Source organism: Leucoraja erinacea, chromosome 33, assembly GCF_028641065.1.
Source record: "Leucoraja erinacea ecotype New England chromosome 33, Leri_hhj_1, whole genome shotgun sequence".
Classification (NCBI taxonomy): Eukaryota; Metazoa; Chordata; class Chondrichthyes; order Rajiformes; family Rajidae; genus Leucoraja; species Leucoraja erinaceus.
The window spans coordinates 12,782,195-12,802,430 of NC_073409.1; the positions used below are offsets into that span (position 1 = coordinate 12,782,195).

At 42.6% G+C, this 20,236-nt stretch overlaps 1 protein-coding gene across 8 annotated transcripts in view; it reads left to right on the forward strand.

Moving 5' to 3' along the window:
• Positions 1-9,205: 9,205 nt before the first annotated feature.
• Positions 9,206-20,236, forward strand: part of golm2 (golgi membrane protein 2) — a 65,395-nt gene continuing 54,364 nt past the window's right edge. For all 8 annotated transcript variants that reach the window (XM_055661375.1, XM_055661374.1, XM_055661373.1 and 5 more), the window contains exon 1: positions 9,206-9,694. In XM_055661375.1, the coding sequence (XP_055517350.1) occupies positions 9,545-9,694 (150 nt within the window). In that variant the 5' untranslated portion in view covers positions 9,206-9,544. The remainder of the gene's footprint in view (positions 9,695-20,236) is intronic.

Below are 20,236 nucleotides of genomic sequence, written 5' to 3' on the forward strand. Positions count from 1 at the left end.
TTTCAGTTGCTAGGTCATGACAGGGGGGGGGTGGAAGAGGCTTGTCGGTATGCCAAAAGTCACCGTGGACTCTGAATTGATCGATTGTCTTTTAGACACATCGATATTTATAAATCTCTGATTAAATAGGTGGGACTAGCTCTGTGATACCATGTGCAGAAAGTAGTGATTGTGTAAATCAAGCAACCTTGCCGTGCTTGAGTTGATAGGGATGTAACGGTGGGAATTGTGTTATGAGCCCCGTAATTTTCTCTGAATCAACCTTTGCGTCATTACCTAAAAGCCAAACATAATCTTAAATTGTTTTAATTTCTGCAACTTTGTGATTTATATGGCGAATAAGAAACAACTATTTGGTTGGTGTTAAGAATTGGAGATGGTTCAATACCAGGTTTACATTTAATAATAATAATAATAATAATAATAATAATAATAATAATAATATCTTTTACTGTCATTGCACAGAGGTAATTTTACATTGCAAGTACTACTTTGGGAGTGGCAGCCGCATTTCTGGAATGTAACCTTTACATCCCTATCAACTCAAGCACGGCAAGGTTGCTTGATTTACACAATCACTACTTTCTGCACCTGGTACATTCCCAGCAACATTTCAAATGAGATCCAAGGTGAAGACTTTGGTGCAGATTCTGCTCCTCTCCATTTATCTTGAAGGAGACAGTGATCATTCAACTCAAACCATTATTTCCACGTGGGGTGATGGTTGAATCAATCGACTGCCTCACTAGGCCACCTTGGAGGCCAAGTAGGAATCAGTCATCTCATCTAGACTGGAGTCACATAGATGACATTGAATTCTCACAATTCTGTTAGCCCTTGCTGTCTCCTCCCCTTCCCAGCTCTTCCTCAGCCCTCGGGCTTCTCCTCCTCCTTTTTCCTTTTTCTCCCCGCCTCCCTCACCCCCCAAAAAAAAAGATGCAGAAGGGTTTCGGCCCGAAACGTTGCCTATCTCCTTCGCTCAATAGATGCTGCTGCACCCGCTGAATTTCTCCAGCATTTTTGTGTACCTTGGATGACAATCAAGTTTCCTTCCCAAAAGCACATGAGCCAAATATATTTTGGGATATTAAGATAGTTGACGGATGTGGTATTAACGCAGGAAATGGGACTGAGGCAAAAGATCGGCCATGTTAGATTTGTGGTCACTTTCAAATACTTTAATTTCACGTTTTTAGGTTTCTACAACCTGATTGAATTCTCAGGCAGCCCCATGGTGGAACTGAAACCAATCATTAGCTCACTCACACAAGCACCAAGTATAGAGAGGTATTGCAGATGCTGTAATCTGCAGCAAAAAAAAAAACTGCTGGAGGAACTCAGCGCGTCAACCAAAATAAGGAGTTAAGAGAAAGGAATAGTGAAAGTCATGCATCCAGATGCAGGGTCTTGACCTGAAACATTGACAATTCCTATCATTCCACAGATACTGCTTATCTCTCTGAGTTCCTTCTTCTGTTTTTTACACCTAGTACAGTGAAGTGAAGATGTATTTCTATTATTGATAGGCACAGGTGAAGTGCCAGAAGACGGGAGGGTGGCCAACATTGTATCTCTATTTAAAAAAGGCCATAAGGAAAAGTCTGGGATCTACAGACCAGTGAGCTAAACATTAGTGGTGGGTAAGTTACTGGAGGGGATTCTGTATATCAGTACACATGACAATAATAAACCAATACCAAAACTAGTGGAAATACTCAGCAGATCTGACAATAACTGTGGACAGAACAACAATTAACATTTCAGGTCTGGAATCATTTGTCAGAACTGGGAAATAAAGAAACCAAGTTAGTTTTTTAGCAGAAAAAAAAATGGGAGAGGAATGGGTAGAACAAACAGAATGTCTCTGGTAGGATGAGATCAAATGAAAATGTAGCATTTAATAGCAGATGGTCAAAGAATTGGGCTTTATTGTGTGTTTGAGAGAGAGAGAGAGAAAGGAGAGAGAGAGAAAGGAAATATTTTGAGGAAATACACATTCCTCAGTGATGGAACAATTGAAAGCAGCAATACACAAGAGGACAACATTTGTCAAGCCCACATATATGGGGAGATGGGGAATTGAAAACAGTGAAAATACACCGACAAGGAAGGAGGAGACCATGGAAGGATATATGCACAAGGGAATATATTAACATTTATAGAAACATTTATTAACATTTATAGAAAGATTGAAAAAAACATGGGGCGTTCAAAGTAGCATCATAGAGTTATACAGCACGGAATAGGCCCAACTCATCCATGCCAACCAAGTTACTTAACTGAACCAGTCCCACTTGCCTGCATCTGGCCCATGGCCTAAATCTCCCTGTCCATGTACCTGCCCGTGCCTTTTAAATGTTGTAGTTGTATCTGCCTTTACCACCTCTCAGCTTGCTTCATATATATTCATATATGCATATGTATATGCGTGTGACAAAATTTGCCTTCGGGTCCTTTTTGAATATTTTTCATTCTACTTTACTCCTATTCCATCTAGTTTCTGACTCCACTACCAGTTCCAGATTCTGGGTCATCTTTTGGTGCTGGTCCTTGCAGTGAGCAGTGCTAGACTTTTATGATCAGGTGCGCTCTGTATGTGGTGCATTATTTTCTGTATTGTCTGTGTTTAAATTAAATGAAGCAACAGGGTATCTTTGATTGGATGTTAGGACTTTTCTCAGTGTTTCTTCAGTCGTAGAGCATCAGATCTGATTATACCCTGGCAAAAAAGGATAATCCCAAATATTCAGACTGCTTTAATGAAGAAAATGGAGATTAACTGTTTTAATCAAGACTCAGTTGCTTCAATTAGCTCATCTGTCTGCTCATGTCAAATCAATCATTCAGTCTGGTTTTACTTGGTCTAATTAATCTGGCTTTGAAACATGTCAAAGCCAAAGAGGGCTGATATTCATTGCATAAACAACAGCTTTCATTTATACAACGTCTTTAAAAAGCAAAATATGCTAAACCTCTTCATGGGAGCCTCATCAACCTCTGTTGTAGATTGGCTGCATATAATGATACCAGAATGGGTGACTGTGAGTTTGGACAAGGGATTAAGTTCTAGCCAGCATCTTTAAAAATGAAAGAGAGACAGAGGGACAAAGAGATTTATGGAGGGAATTCCAGAGCTGAAGTCCCCAGCAGCTGAAGGAATGACCAGGAAGGATGAAATAGCAGATGAACATTTTGCATCAGTTTTCATCACTGCGAATACAAGTAACATCCCAGAAATAATTCTGAATTAGAAGGAAAATTGCAATCACCAGGGAAGTGACACTGAGCAAATTGTTGGGGCAGATGGCGGACAAGTCACAGGGTCCTGAAGGATTTCATCCAAGGGTCCAAAAAAAAAGACCAGTGAGATAACCGATGCATTTACTTTAGTTTTCTAACTTCCCTAGATTTGCTGAACGTTCCATTCCAAGAGAGCGAGAGATACAAAAAAGGGAATCATGGGTCAATCAGCTTTCTCAGGAAGAATGTTAAGAGCTATTACTGAAGATGTAATCACAAAACATTTAGAACAATTCAAAGTGATCAGTTTAAATCAACATGATTTAGGTGAAGGGGAATTATCTTTGACTAATTGATTGAAACCTCTTTGAAGAAGTAATTTGCTCTGTGTATAAAGGAGAACCAGCGACAATGATTTGACAAAGATGAAGTGTTGCATCAGAGGTCAAAATGAAAGCTCACGAAGGAAGGTAACATTGATGTGGACATAGGTTATCTGGAGCGCAGTGCCAATGATACTGAAATAGTAATTGTTAAGCTGGCAGAGGAGGCTACAAGGGGTACCTGTATCAAGTGGTTGAGAAGGGAGGAAAATCTGACCAAATGGAGTACCTGTATAATTGAAGAAAATGTGAAATTATCCACTTCATCTGGGAAAGTAACACAGCGAAGTATATTATCTATGGTACACAAAAATGCTGGAGAAACTCAGCGGGTGCAGCAGCATCAATGGAGCGAAGGAAATAGGCAACGTTTTGGGCCGAAACCCTTCTTCAGACTGAAGGAAGTATATTATCTAAATTGACAGACTGCAGAGCCCTGCGATTGAGAAGGAAGGGTATATCCTGTTGCGTGATATAAGGACGGTATACAGATACACAAGGCAGCTAGTGAAGATAACAGAATGTTATTTGTTAATCCAGGCAAATTCAATACAGAAGTAGAAGGTCATGCTTCAGTTATATGCAGCATTGGTGAGACTATATTTGGAGTATGTGCATACAACCGGCCCCCTTATTTGAAGGAGGATTTTAATTTGTTAGATGTAGTTCAAAGAATGAATTAGACTGATACCTATTGTTTGAAGAGGCTATATTGGGTAGGTTCAGCTTGGATCCACTGGAATTTAGACGTGATTTAAACATGTAAGAGCCCTGAGTTTCTTGACAGTGTGAATATCAGGGAGATGTTTCCTCTTGTGGGAAAATGTGAACGAGGATTCATTATTCAAAAATAAAGGGTTCCACTATTTAAAACAAAGAGTGGAGATTTTTTGCTCAATGGTCACTTGCCTTTGGGACTCCTCCTCAAAAGGCAGAAAAAGACTCTGAATATGTTTAAGAGAAACAGCTGGATCTTTGATAAGGAAATGGGATGATAAGGTGTCCTGGGTGGTCAAGAATGAAGTTAAGCGAGTCACTGTGACATGGAATGGCAGACCAGGCTAGTGGAGCCCGGTGACCTACTTCTTATCCCAATTTTTATGAGATTAATTTCAAGGAAATCAAGATGCCAGAAATAGAAGAACACTGAGATCTCAGAATTTCGCAGGGTTGGAGAAGATTACAAAGATGTGAAGGGAGGGCGAGTGAAGAGAAAGATGAGAACTTTGAAATCAATCACATTGATTAATTGACCACTCGTTTAATAATTAAAAACTGCAAAGCTCTTCTTGTGGTGCTCCCCCCTCCACACTCGGACAGGAAACTAAAGCCTGAGGGAAACTAGAGGCTCTGACCCTGTTACTGGCCTGAAATGGACCAGAATTAATTAAATGTAGAATTGACATTGTTATAATGTGGGAAATGAGCAGTTTACATACAGCAAACTCTGACATAAAGCAGCATATTCATAACCATACCTTTTAATTATGGTGGTGGGACCAATTTTGGACTGACTGGAGCTCCACAGACCTTCTTTAAAATGTGTCATAGAATCAAAAAACTTTCCACTTCTAGTTATCTTTCAATTCAAAACGGACCAGATGGAAACTGGAGTAAAAGTCCAAGGTTATTAGCCCTAGACTTCCACCAGCCACCTTGTCAATTCATTTGGATAGGAAATTAATGCAGCTACTTTAATTTTTTCATATCTTCATTTCCTATCAAGAAATTATTGAATAATTGAGCAGAATTTCCTAAGAAGTGGAGCTTCTCCGTTCTCACCTCCGACTAATGCATTAAACCGGATTTACTTGCAAGTCAACCCCAGACGTCACCTTGCGACCACAAGCTAATCCAACTGTCTGGCAGCAGAATCATGGAGTGAGTGAACCAAAATGAGGCCCGCCAGCTAAGTCATGCGCCTTTAACCAGCTGTTAAGGCTTTGAACTACCGAATATTTCTCATATCCGTTCAAAATAATTACAAACCTTCAAATTATTTTTTTTTAATGAAATTATTTAGTTTTACAAAATAAAAGTGCAAACATTTATATTCATTTTAAAAACACATCAATAATCTAAAATACTAACTGAATATGTACATTAACTGAAAGCTTCCTGGGTCAACGCAGCTGTTATTTGCAGAACCACTGTTACTATGGTAGACCTGAATTTGTTTAGATGAGGCCTGATGCATGATCTGGTGTAATCTTCACACTCTTGCATTTGGCCGCAGGGCTCTAAATTATTATTGAGAAATAACTATTGGCAGCTCAGGGCTTCTGCACTTGCAAGGGTACTCAGAAGTTGCTATCACATGCAACAGTTGTCAGTCACATCATTAACGTGATTTCTCCAGACAAAATCAGGGGGTTGTTGCTAAAACATTCATTATTGATCTGGAGATCTCGAGGACGCATATTTTATTTTCCCCCAACAATACCTTATCTTCACAATATGTACAGTGAATGCAATTGGGACACAACATTTTAAAAAATTCAAGCAATTCAACACATTTCCTTAATAAAAATGTCATCATTTCCAATGTTTCACTGTTGAATGATGCATCCTTGAAGCATTTGAGAAGCTGTACCTGGGACTCAGGCCTGCCATGTCCAGTGACGCATGACCCTAGATTGTTGCTTCATCAGGCTTCAGTGCATTCCTCAGAACACACTTCCGCACTATAAAATGTGCAATCAGTTGTGGACATTTCTTTGCTTTGGAGACAAATATGTTACGAGCAGGCCAAAGTTCATCTTTCACTGAGTTGATGATTTTCTTGCAGCATTCAATATTTGTCTCACTATGTTTCTGTGCAAAAGGCAAAACATGTAAAACTGATCTGAGTACTGCATTACAAAGCTGCTTGGGACAAAGATCATTGCATTCCTTTTCACTCCTTCATGATAAACGTACACAGGGACTTGGAAAGAATCTTGTAATCCACATTCAATATTGAGATTGATGTATTATTGTCACATGGACCCAAATTAGTGAATCTGCACTCCCTTACATGTTTACTAATTGTGCTTTGCACGAAAATCTTGTTTTTACACAGACCTTTTCTTTACACAAATTGTAGAACATGTGTAATTTATGTATAATTCACATTTTTGTGTGCTCTCTGAATCTATGTATCTGTCATGTTGCTGCAGAGGCAACATTTTCATTGCACCTGTACCTCATCGTATTTGAGCATATGACAACAAACCCGACTGGACTACATTTATTGAAGTCATGAAATTCAAAGTTAAAGATGCCCAGCTGCTGAGAAAATCTTTAATTTGAACCCATTCTTAAGGCGACTGTTTCATTCAGTGGAAAGGTGAAGATATTTTTACAGAAGAAAGGTGAAGAAGTGCTGAACACTGCCCAGTCCATCATGGGTACTGACCTCCCACCATCATAGAAACATAGAAACATAGAAATTAGGTGCAGGAGTAGGCCATTCGGCCCTTCGAGCCTGCACCGCCATTCAATATGATCATGGCTGATCATCCAACTCAGTATCCCGTACCTGCCTTCTCTCCATACCCCCTGATCCCCTTAGCCACAAGGGCCACATCTAACATCGAAGGGATCTTTGATAGTTGCCGCCTCAAAAAGACAGCCAGCATTGTCAGAGACCCACAGCACTGAACGACATAGACTTGGGGGCATTACTGTTTGTTTTTTTATGTATTTACACACTGAACGTTTTTTGTTTATTATGATGTATACAGAGTACAATGTTTGCAAATCTGTTGCACTTGCACTTGCACTGTTGCACTTGCACTATTTCAAGTAAGAATTTAATTGCTTCATTTCGGGACATATGGCAATAATACACTTGGCTCTTGGAGGTACACAAAAATGCTGGAGAAACTCAGCGGGTGCAGCAGCATCTATGGAGCGAAGGAGATAGGCAACGTTTCGGGCCGAAACCCTTCTTGATTTCCTAATGAACTTTAACAAGAATACATACAAGAGTGAATTTTTTATATTAATTAAAATGTTCCAAAACAGCTGAAGTTAAATGTATTTAAATTAGTTTAAAAAAGTTAGAATAAAAAACTATTCTTATTGTAATGCTGATATTGAAACTAATGAATGTAGTGAAAATACACTTGGTTCATTCATTAATGTGCTTTAGAGAAGGAAATATATGCCTACGTGCAACTCCAGATATGCAGCAGTGTATTAGAATCTGAATTTCTCTCTAAAATGGTATAGCAAGTGCTCGGTCTAGGTCGATCAGGGCCATTATGTCAAAACACAGTAAGAATTAAGTAATGCAGAGCCAATATTGCAGACTGAAGACTCTTCAGGTCTGATGAAATGTCTTTGACCTGGGATGTTAACCAGCATTTGCAGGTCCTTATTTCTCAATTAGCTAAATGGGATAGATTCAGAATACATATCGAAGCATTAGGTTGATCTATTTCTTACTGTACCAGCATTGAAGAGACAAATGCATCACCCGATTGATAACATTGGAGTCACACATAGGCCTGATTGGGGATGGATGGCAGGTTATTTTCCTGGGGCTCACTGGGTGATGTCACCTGATTCCAAGACACAGATCATCCTGATTTGATAATATATCTCTATTTATTAATCATCATAAACCCCGGAATTCCCTCCCCAATTGTACACTGGGAGCACCTGCGGTTCGAGAATGTAGTTCACTCTGTCTTCTCAAGGGCAATTAGAAAAGGGGTAATGAATACAGTCTATACCAGTGACAATCACATTTTGTAAATTAACAGAAACACATCAAGATTAAATAAATAATATCATGGAACTGGAAATAAATGAAATGGGAAGTAGCTAATTGTTCGTCCAAGACTCAATATCTTTTAAAACGGGCAGCCTGAAGAAAGGTCCCGACCCGAGATGCCGCCTGTCCATTCCCTCGGCAGAAGCCACCTGACCCGCCAGCACGCCAGAATTCCTCCAGCACTTTGTGTGTGTTTTCCTAACAATGTAATATTGTTTACAAAGAGAACATTGTAAAATGCAAGTCAAGGGGGAAGCAGGTGGTAGAAATGTATTCATTTACGGAAGGTAAATATCAATGTTGTTGTTGATACTTTATCCTCCATCACACCAATTCATTTCCCCAAGTTCAATGAATGGGGTGGAAGATTGCAACCTTCACGTGGTCCGCCCTGTTTCGACTAATGCAATCAACTCGACGTGCACAAACGGAAGATCAAATAGAACAAGTTGCCCAACAACTTTAGGTTTTTGCCAACCGCCAAAAAACACTATATAGAAGAAGAAGAAGGTCAACTTTAGGCTGTGCACGCCACACGAAAGAAGAAGTTCAACGAATGCGGAAGCAGCAACTCATTGTTTGCACGGTCCAACTAACTTGCTGCCGCATAGCGCCCGCCCACCCCGCACGTCCATCAGAGCGGCATGGAACCAATGAAGAGGGAGAATGCGGCTAAGCGGGAATTTGAATGGTCGAATTGGCACCTGAAGCCCGCCTTCTTTCATTATCATCCAATGAGCGTCCAAAGCGTCACAATGCCGGGAGCCAGCAGGCTAGGTGGCGCTGCATTTATAAAGGGCTGTCAGAAGGGGGCGGGCAGTCGGTCAGGAGGTGGGCGTCGTGTTGGCAACGCCGCTATCATTTATATGAAGGTCGATTCTCAGTTTAAAAAGTCAGGCGATAAGGATATTGTGAAGGCAGGGGCGCGATGAGCGAGCGGTCTCGGCCTGCGGCCCACCCGTCATGGTTAAACTGGGTGCCGGCGGGATGAGGTAATCGAGTGCCGGGTTGGCCTCGCCCGAGGGCAGCCGGTGCCCAGGCTCCGCACCGCTACTCTTCCAGCCTTTCATTCGGTCGCCTTCCGCCCGGAGTTTCGGGCCTTGTCTATTGCCCGGGCCTCGCTTGTACCGCAGGAGTCGCTCCTGCTCCCGGCCCGAGGATGTTCGGCAACAGCCGGCGTGCAGGCCGCCTGCCCTCGCTGCTGCTTCTCGGCCTCCTGGTGCTGGCAGCCGTCGTGGCCTTCAACTACTGGATGGTGTCGACGCGGAACGGCAGGTTGCAGCTCGAACTGGCCGAGCTCCAGGTGCAGGTAGGCCGGTGCTCGGGCAGGGGGTGCGACCGGTTACAGACACTCGCCCAGAGACTTGCTCACGACCGGGGGCTGATGCTTCACCCTCTCCACCGTCCACACATCTTGGTGCTGATTCGGATGCTCTGCACTCCCCCAAAAGCTGGAGCACTTGCACAGGCACAAGCTCTGTCACAGCCCAGCCGACACCCAGGAGGAGAGGTGGCGGACACCTACACCCGGAGACCACCCCCTCACACCTGGGGTGCTGACCGCGCGCCTTTACACCTGTAGCCCGTGTGATTCCTATGAGGATCCTGTACATGCACACCATCCTCTTACCGGTGGGTGGGTAGAGTGGGTGAGTGAGACACTCAAACTTGATTAGTGAGTCTGGGGTTATGGGGAGAACCTGATAGGGTTAAGAGGGACGGATAGATCAGCCACGATTAAATTGCGGAGTACATTTGATGGGCTGAATGGCCTAATTCTGCTAGAACTATGAACATGATGGGTACATTGGTGTGAGACACCCAGACAAGGTGGGTAAAGTGGTGACAGGAAGCATGTACAATCATACACATCGTTTGTCATGCATGCACCTAGTTAGCTTAACCCACAAATACCCTAATATTGGTTTGGACCCATTCATCAAATGCAAGGGGCGGGTGAGTGTTAGCCGTGCCCAAATCTATATAGGCTTAGGCATACGGGTACAAACTATAGGTGTACACCCATTTATGAACCAATCTGAGATCATCTGTCTGATGAAGGGTCTTGACCCGAAACATCACAAATTCCTTTTCTCCAGCGATGCTGCCTGACCTGTTGAGTTACTCCAGCATTTTGTGTCCATCTTCTGAGACCAACGGAATTGAACCTGTAAACCCAGGGTTGAAAGAAGGCACGTTGGAACTGGCTTACTGTGTCTCCCACATGAAATGCACTCACCTGTGGCTTTACTTTGTATATTTATGATTAATTTTACTCAAATTATTACAGGAAATGTTTGGTGCTCATACTTTTACATGCACTGAAAGCACAGCAGGTTTTTTGTAAAACATAGAAATGTACAGTAGAAGAACTGGCCCTTCAGACCACAATGTTTGTACAGACCATGATACCAAGATAAACTAATCTTATCAACCTACGTATGATTCATGTCCCTCTGTTCCGAGCATATCCATGTGCTGATCTTTGACCCAAATGTGTCTAATTGGAGGCAATGACATTAATTTAGTTTGTTGGTGTTTGAAGGCATGGGTGGTGACACACACATTCATTTGTAGAATTAATAACTCTATGGATAATGTCTCTGCTATTGGTATTTGAAATGGGAAAGGACTCTGAAATTTTGAGTGTGGGAAGGTGGTGATGCCCATAGGAATAGAATGATTGTGTGAATGAAGGGAAATCATCAGAGACGGCATTATCTTGTTATCTGTCCTTGGAAAAACCACTACAAATAGAATGTTACACGGATGGGTTTAAACTAGATTGATGGGGTGGGATCTTGTGCAGGACAGAGGCAAGTGAGAGGCTAGAAGTTTAGAGATACAGCGCAGAAATAGACCCTTCGGCCCACCGAGTCTGCATTGACCAGCAATCCCTGCACATTAACACTATCTGCACACACTAGGGCCAATTTACATTTATACCAAGCCAATTAACCTACGAACCTGTGCGTCTTTGGAGTGTGGGAGGAAACGGAAGATCTCAGAGAAAACCTACGTGGTCATGGGGAGAATGTGCAAACGGCTGTGTTCAGAGGTGACATTACGGATGCTTCGTCTAGTGAGGCTATATGGGTGGAACTGAGGAACAAGAAGGGGATGATCACCTTGTTGGGGGTGTACTACAGATCCCCGAATAGTCAACGGGAGTTGAAGAACCAATGCACCGGGAGATTGCAGACGGCTGCAGGTCAAATAGTGGTTTATAACTTTCCCAATATAGATTGGGAAAATCATAGCACGAGGGGCTCTGATGGAGCGGAATTCCTCAAGTGTTCAGGAGAGTTTTAAGCAGTATGTGGAGGCCCCCACATGTGAGGCCAGCGCTGGATCTAGTACTGTATTGAGAAATTGGGAAGGGCAAGTTAATGAAGTGTGTGTGGAGGTGCCTTTTGGGACCAGTGGACCAGTTTAATTAGGTTTAAGATGGTTATGGATAGGGACAGAGGATCCACGTGTTGAAATGCTCAACTGGGTGGGGTAAGGCCAACTTTGAGGGTATGAGAGAAGGTCTCCTCAAGTTGACTGGAGTATGTTATTAGAGGGGAAAGGAACATTGACCAAGTGGAATGTTTTTAAAAGTGTACTGAAGAGAGCTCAAGATGTGTACATCCTCTTTAGAGTGACGGGCAAAACAGGCAAACGTAAGGGAGCTTAAGACGTTAGTCAAAAACAAGAAGGATGCATGTGACGGGTATAGGCAGCTGGGATCAAGTGCATCCCTATAGGAGTTTTGGGAAATAAGGAATAAACTAAAAAAGGAAATCAGAAGGGCAAAAGGGGCCCAGGAGATATCTCTGGCAGGTAGTATTAAGGACAATCCCAAAATATTTTATATGTACATAAGGGTAACTAGAGAGAGAGTGGGACATCTCAGGAATCAAAGCGGTCACCTCTGTCTGGAGCCACAAGCGATGGGCAAGGTCCTAAATGTGTATTTATCCTCTGTATTTACCGAGGAGAAAGATCATAGGATGGAGGAAATTGGAGCTGTCACTGGTAGTGTCTTGAGAGCAGTCGGGGTTACTGCCGAAAAAGTACTGAAGCTACTGTCATGTTTGAAGGTAGACAAATCTCCAGGGCCTGTTCTGATATATCCACGGACATTGTGGGAAACTAGAGAGGACATTGTGGGAGCCCTGGTTGAAAGTTACGAGTCGTCCTTAAATACAGGAGAGATGCCGGAAGGCTGAAGGGTGGCAAATGTTGTACCTCTTTTCAATAAGGGCTGCAGGGAAAATGCTGGGAACTGTAGGCCGGTGAGCTTAACATCGGTAGTTGGTAAGTTACTGGAGAGTATTCTGAGGGATAGGATTTACAGGCATTTGGATGGGCAAGGGCTGACTAGGGAGAGTCGGCATGGTTTTATACGTGGGAGGTCGTGTCTCACAAATCTGATTGATTTTTTTTTTAAGAAGTGACCACAAAAGGTTGAGGGCAGAGCTGTAGATGTTGTGCATATGGACTTCAGTAAGGTGTTCGGCAAGGTTCTGCATGGTAGGCTGCTCTGGAAGGTTAGATCGCATGGCATCCAAGAAGAGATAACTGATTGAATAGAAAATTGGCTCCATGGAAAGAAGCAGAGGGTAATGGTGGAAGGTTGCTTCGCAGACTGGATGCCTGTGACTAGTGTGCCTCAGGGTTTGGTGCTAGGCCCATTACTGTTTGTCATCTACATCAATGATTTGGATGAGAACATACAGGGCAAGATTAGCAAGTTTGCTGATGATACAAAAGTTAGTGGTTTTCCAGATAGTGAAGATGGTTGTGAACAATTGGGGCAGGACTTGGATTGATTGGCCAGGTGGGCAGAGTAATGGTTGATGGAGTTTAATACAGAGAAGTGTGAGGTGTTGCACTTTGGAATGTCGAATAAGGGCATGACCTACACAGTAAATGGTAGGCTTCTGGGTAGTGTTGCAGAGCAGAGGGATCTAGGCACAGGTGCATGGTTCCTTGAAGGTCGAGTTGCAGGTAGATAAGGTGGTCAAAAAGGCTTATGGCTCTTTGGCCATCATCAGTCAGAATATTGAGTATAGAAGTTGGAAGGTCGTGTTGCAGTTGTATAAGACATTGGTGAGACTGTATTTAGAATATTGTGTTCAGTTCTGGGCACCATGTTATAGGAAAGATATTGTCAAGCTTGAAAAGGTTCAGAAAAGATTTATGAGGATGTTGCCAGGACTAGAGGGTGTGAGCTATAGGGAGAGGTTGAATAGGCTGGGTCTCTATTCCATGGAGCGCAGGAGGATGAGGGGAGATCTTATAGAGGTATACAAAATCATGAGAGAAATAGATGAGAAAGCAAAGAAAATATAACTTTAGGATAGGCTTTATGAAAGGTAATCCACCTGTTGGAAAATGTAGTTGCCGCATCTAAATACCAAATGATTTGTATATTTCCTTGTTCCACAAACTGAATTTCTTCCTGTGCTCTGCTACCATAAAATGAACAGTCAAAGATTGTAACGTGTCAGCACCAGCTGCAGGTGATATAAAGGTTATAAAATAAATGCAAAGAGTACACACCTATTTATACCCAGCAGTGTATAACATTACATCAATAGTTCACTTCTGCCTGATGTCTGATCAATGACAATTTTGATTTGTTGGAGTAGCTTGATAACACAATAAACCTGAACATATTATGAAATAGGAGCAAGAGTAGGCCATTCATCCTCTCAAACCTGCTCTGCCATTCCACATGATGACAGCTTCTATCTTAACATAATTTTCCTGCCTATTCCCATATTTTACTGTAAACCAATAAATGACCTGACGCTAAATAAGGGTTGTAGGCAGGTAATTCGAACTAGTTTCGCAGAGATGTTGCATTCTAAACAAATCCTCTATGCCAAGAATGTCAGTGATAAAGAAATTTAATTTTTTTAATAACTTGGTTATATTCAATTGCATAAATGATTCAAAGCAATTAAAGGAAGTTTGGGGAATATTTGATGCATTTCTCTTATCAGTTAAGTGTTTTCATTTATTTAGGAAGTATAGTTCAGGAAGTGGCAATAAGTAGTTGGATCATTTTGTGCTTGTCAGTTGATTATGGAAATAACACCTGTGCATTTTGGGTTTATTCAAATGATCATTAGTTTAGTCTGCTCTTTTGAAATTGTAAATATAAAAAATACATTTTAAAGTGATGAGAAACATTTTATGTTAAAGGTGAAGATGGTGATTTTGAGCATGAACAAAAAAGGGAATGGCTTTTGTAGTCTGACAAAATGACCCCCTCCATGCTGAGGTTAGGTGTCAGTTCTCGGACACTTCCTCATGCCCACCGCTTGACCATGACCTCGCTGACGAATACTGGGTCACCACCTCCAGATCTTATCTCCCCTCACAGCCTCCAACTCTCTGGTTCTCCACCCTTGCGCTGCTTATTTTTATCTCCTTCGCTGGCGTGAGGTCACATGCAAACCAGAGGAGCAGCACCTTGCATTCCCCTTGGATGGCTTACAACCCAATGGCATAAACATTGAATTCTCCAATTTCAAAGAATACTCCCCTTACCTCTCCTCTCGTGCACACATTTCTCGCACACCCAAGTCACCTTGCTCTGTTCCACTCCTCCATACATTCACCTCCTAACCCGAGTCCCATATTTCGCTTTTATCCAATCTCTGTACCCGCCACCCTCTTCCACTCAACCCTGGTCTTTTCACCTCCAGCCTTTGTAAATTATCTTCACCTATTTGCCAATCACACCCCCCCCCCCCCCCCCCCCCCTCCCCCCCATATGTATTCACATATCACTGGTCAGGATTTGCCCCACCTCGACCTCTTCCAGCTTTATCTACTACAGCTTTTTCTAGTACAAACCCACTGACTCCCATGGTTATCTGGACTACACTTCTTCCCACCCTGTTTCCGGTGAGGACTCTATCCCCTAGTCCCAATTCCTCCGTCTGCGCCTGCAATTGCATCCAGGATGAGGTGTTCCAAACCAGGGCAATGGAGATGTCCTCATTCTTTAGGGGACGGAGGTTCCCCTCTTCGCCTATTGATGAGACATTCACCAGGGTCTCATCTACATCCCGTAGCTCCGTTCTCAGTCCCCTTCTTTCCCCCCCCCCCCCCCCCCCCCCCACTGGTAACAAGGACTCGTAAAACATCCCCCCCTTGTGATCGCCTTCCACCCAACCAGCTGTCACGTACAACAGATAATCCTCTGACATTTTCGCCATCTCCAATGGGACCCCGCCACTGGCCACATCTTCCCATCTCCTCCCCTTTCGGCTTTCCGCAGAGATCGCCCCCTCCATAACTCCCTGGTCAATTCATCCCTTTCCACACAAACTACCCCCTCTCCTGGTACTTTCCCTTGCAACCACAGGAAATGCTGCACTTGCTGCTTTACCTTCCCCCCTCGACTCCATCCAAGCAGTCTTTCCAGGCGAGGCAGAGATTCACCTGCACCTCATCTATTGCATCCGCTGCTCTAGGTGTCAACTACTCTTCATCGGTGAGACCAAGCGCAGGCTTGGCGATTGCTTCGCCCAACACCTCTGCACAGTTTGCCTTAACCAACCCAATCTCCCAGTGGCTCAGCACTTCTACTCCTCCTCCCATTCTGTATCCGACCTTTCTGTCCTGGGCCTCCTCCATGGCCAGAGTGAGTCCCACTGCAAATTGGAGGAGGAGCACCTCATAGTTTGCTTGGTTTACACCCCAGTGGTATGAACATTGACTTCTCCAATTTCAGGTAGTCCTTGCTTTCTCCCTCCTTCCCCTCCCCTTCCCAGCTCTCCTACAACCTACTGTCTCTGCCTCTTCCTTTCTTCTTCCCACCCCCCACCCCTTCATCAGTCTGAAGAAGGGTCTCGACCCGAAACATCACCTATTCCTTCGCTCTATAGATGCTGCCTCACCCGCTGAGTTTCTCCAGCATTTTTGTCTACCTTCAGCTTTATCACCCCTTCTCCAAGCAGAAGGATCTTGACCCAAAATGTTGTCTGCCCATTCTCTCCACAAATGCTGCCTGACCCACTGAGTTCCTCCAGCCTTTTGTCAATTATAAAAGATGAAATTATAAAATTATAAAAGATGAAATAGCGGCACATTTGGATAGCAGTAACAGGATCGGGCCGAGTCAGCATGGATTTATGAAGGGTAAATCATGCTTGACTAATCTTCTGGATTTTTTTGAGGATGTAAACTAGGAAAATGGATAAGGGAGAGCCGGTGGATGTAGTGTACCTGGACTTTCAGAAAGCATTTGATAAGGTCCCACATAGGAGATTAGTGGGCAAAATGAGGGCACATGGTATTGGGGGTAGAGTGCTGACATGGATAGAAAATTGGTTGGCAGACAGGAAACAAAGAGTAGGGATTAACTGGTCCCTTTCAGAATGGCAGGCAGTGACTAGTGAGATATCACAAGGCTCGGTGCTGGGACCACAGCTATTTACAATATACATCAATGATTTAGATGAAGGGATTCAAAGAAACATTAGCAAATTTGCAGATGAAACGAAGCTGGGTGTCTATTGTTTATTGTTTTTTGACTAACAAAACCTTCCTTGTCTTGACTTAGATTGAACAAAAATTGAAGGGAACATATGCTTGATTTCTGAGAGTGCAATGGAGGGTCACCCACAGTAGTCGCAAACTTTAGGGGATTAAAAACGAATTCCTCATCTCTTGTTGCCTTTTCATTCACTGTATTTGGAGGTCAAGGGACAGACTATTCCCTTGTCATTTATTTGTAATTGACCTGGTAGAAATATTTTTTTTCCACATGGAATTTTCTCTTGCTTGAGTTCCTGACTTTAATGAATTACTCATTTGTTTTTTTTAATATTTGATTCTAAGTGTGCAAAATAGAAATATAGCACCATTTATATTCTATATTGGACTTTGTATAGATTATAATTTCCGAGAGTTAATCATTCACTGACAATCCCATATCTGGGACTGGGCCAATAATATATCTGCCTGGGATTATTGCTAGATGATATGGGTGTGCATGTTCACACTCAGACTGATATTTTCCTTTACGTATAGTTTATCTACTTAAGACTCAGTAATTGAACTGTAGAAACTTTTTATTCCTGAATGCGAGGTCCCAATTTGGTAACTTTTTTTCCTGTTGAACATGATGGACTACGTATTAGCTGCCAGGGCCAATGTGGTTGTTACCCTGGGACTTGAATGGAGTTGGATATTTGCAATATATGAAGGCCAAATATTATTCCATGGGGAAGGCCATGCATTAATCAGTGAAGAGGGCACTAGTACCTTTAATTTGCTCTTGTGCTAACTGTAACAAAGACAACACTCTCAAGGCCTCTTTATGAGCTTAATTTTTCAGCATTCTAAGGGGGTATTGGTCTTTTGGAGTAACTTTTTTTTTAAACTCGGAATTTAAAATGTGTCTTATTCTGTACCTTGCTCTTCCAGAATATGTAATGGACTTTTGAGAGGAATGAATGTTGGTAGAATAACCTGCATCATAAATTGGTCTCGCTTGAACATTCATAGAAAAGGAGCAAGTCAAACTAATCCCACTGCCCTTCCCCCACAGCCCTGTATTTTAGTGTAATCCAAAGGTTTGTAATTAATTTTCCCAGGTGATGTAATGCTTTTAAATCAGCTACGTACTGGAATGCCATTGTTTATAACAACTCTTTCCTTATTCTTAGTTCGTTTAAATTGCTGATACCTTCACTGGTTATGGGAATGAATAATTCAAATGCTCATTATTTTAACAAGCTCCATTAAATTGCCTTGTACTCTGTTCCAATGAAAATCACCTCATTGTTTTAATTCTTTACTTAACTATACTTGTATTGGCACCATTGTAGTCATTGCCCATTGTAAACTTTTTCTGTCAGAATGACTCTAATAAAAGGTGGGCAGCTCTAGAGGTCCTTCCCATGCCCGCCTTATGTGCAACCTATGCATACAAGTGAGCATATTGGAGACCAACAAGATATATTTTCTACTACCTTCGATTTTCCAGCATCTGCAGTTCCTTCTTAAACATTAAGCTCAACAAGATGACTTTGAAGCTGGTACAACTTGGGTGGGGTGGGATAGAGAGAGGGAATGCAAGGAAGGTAGAGAAATCAATAATCATACCACTGGTGGGTTGTAAGCCGCCAATGCGAAATATGAGATGCTGTTCCTCCAATTTGCGTTTCGCCTCACTCTGACAATGGAGGAGGCCGAGGACAGAAAGGTCAGTGTGGGAAGGGGAAATTAAAGTGTTTGGCATTGGGGAGATCAGGTAGGTCCAGGTGGACTGAGCGAAGGTGTTCAGCGAAACGATCGCCCAGTCTACGTTTGGTCTCACCGATGTATGAGTCCGTACCTTGAACAACAAGGTAGATGAGGTTGAAGGAGGTGCAAGTGAACCTCTGCCTAACCTGAAAGGACTGTCGGGGTCCCTGGACAGAGTCGAGGGAGGAGGTATAGCGACATGTGTTGCATCTTCTGCGGTTGCAGGGGAAGGTACCTGGGGAGTGGGTGGTTTGGGTGGGAAGGGATGAGTTAACCAGGGAGTTGCGGAGGGAACGGTCTCTGTGGAAGGCGGAATGGGATGAATATGAGAAGATGTGACTAGTGGTGGGATCCCATTGGAAGTTGTGAAAATGCCGATTATGTGTTGTATGCGACAGCAGATAGGGTGAAAGGTAGGGACTAGGACCTGTTGTGACGAGTGGGGGAGGGAGAAGCAGGAGCGGAGCTGTGGGGTCTCTCTTAAGATGAGGCACTTAACTGTGTCTCATCGATACCCAGCAGCTCCGCTCTTGCTCTGGAAATTGGACTGCTCTGCTTCCACTGGGTGCTGATTACCTAATACTTTTGTTATATTTTAACAGACACAGATTTGTCAAACTATATTTTCCTTTCATTAAATCATTTTGACCTGATTCTCCAAGTATCTTGCTATGGCCTCAGTTTTTCTACATTACTCAATTCATTGTCTACTGCCAACTTAAACTCCATGTTCAGATCTTGGGGTTAAGGCTTATTACATGTAATATGTGACCACTCTAAGATCAGACTATTCACCCTTAAAACACTATAGACTTGTTATATAGGTTTTCTGGATGAGTTTGCTAATTTAGTGCCAAATGCTAGGCAGTCTTAACAGCATGGGTCCATGCCAACAGGTTATTGGATGTGCTCCATCAGATTCTGTCTAGAAATATACTTGAAAACCTGAGCTTTTGTCTTGGTTCCCTGTAGTGAATAAAGAGAGACTGATGAGGCCTAGGCCTCTTTCTTCTAGAGTTCAGAAGAATGCGACGTAACTCTGTCAAAATGTACAAAATTCTTAGGGGGAGGAACAGAGTAGATGTGGGCAGGATGTTTCCCCAGACTTAAAGAATTCCAATTTCAATACTTTCCTTTATTATAACACCATGACCCCTAGATTTTGACTCGAGAATTAATTTCATTCAAATCTTTTTTGTAATTTTATCCCCCAGGTTGTGGTAGTTTGGTGATTGATTGCACTCAAAGCATAGTTTGAAAGACTTCTGAAAGTTAAAGGCATCAAGGGTTATGAAGAAAGGTGCCAAAGTGTTGCCTGTCCATTTCCCTTCACAGATGCTGCCTGAGTTCCTGAGGCACTGTTTTTGTGCTCAAGATTCTAGTCTCTTGTTTCTCTTGTCTCCAAGTCTGACTTCCAATTGCCCTGAACATCTGTGAAGTAGAATGAAGTAATTGATTACAGCAAATAATGTTTATACCATGCAGTCTTAAATGAATGCACTTCAACAGAATTGTACATTCTGTTTCACACTGAAACACCATTTAAAAAAAAAAAGAACTCTTCTGCTTGATGGTATGCAGTGACCTAGATTCC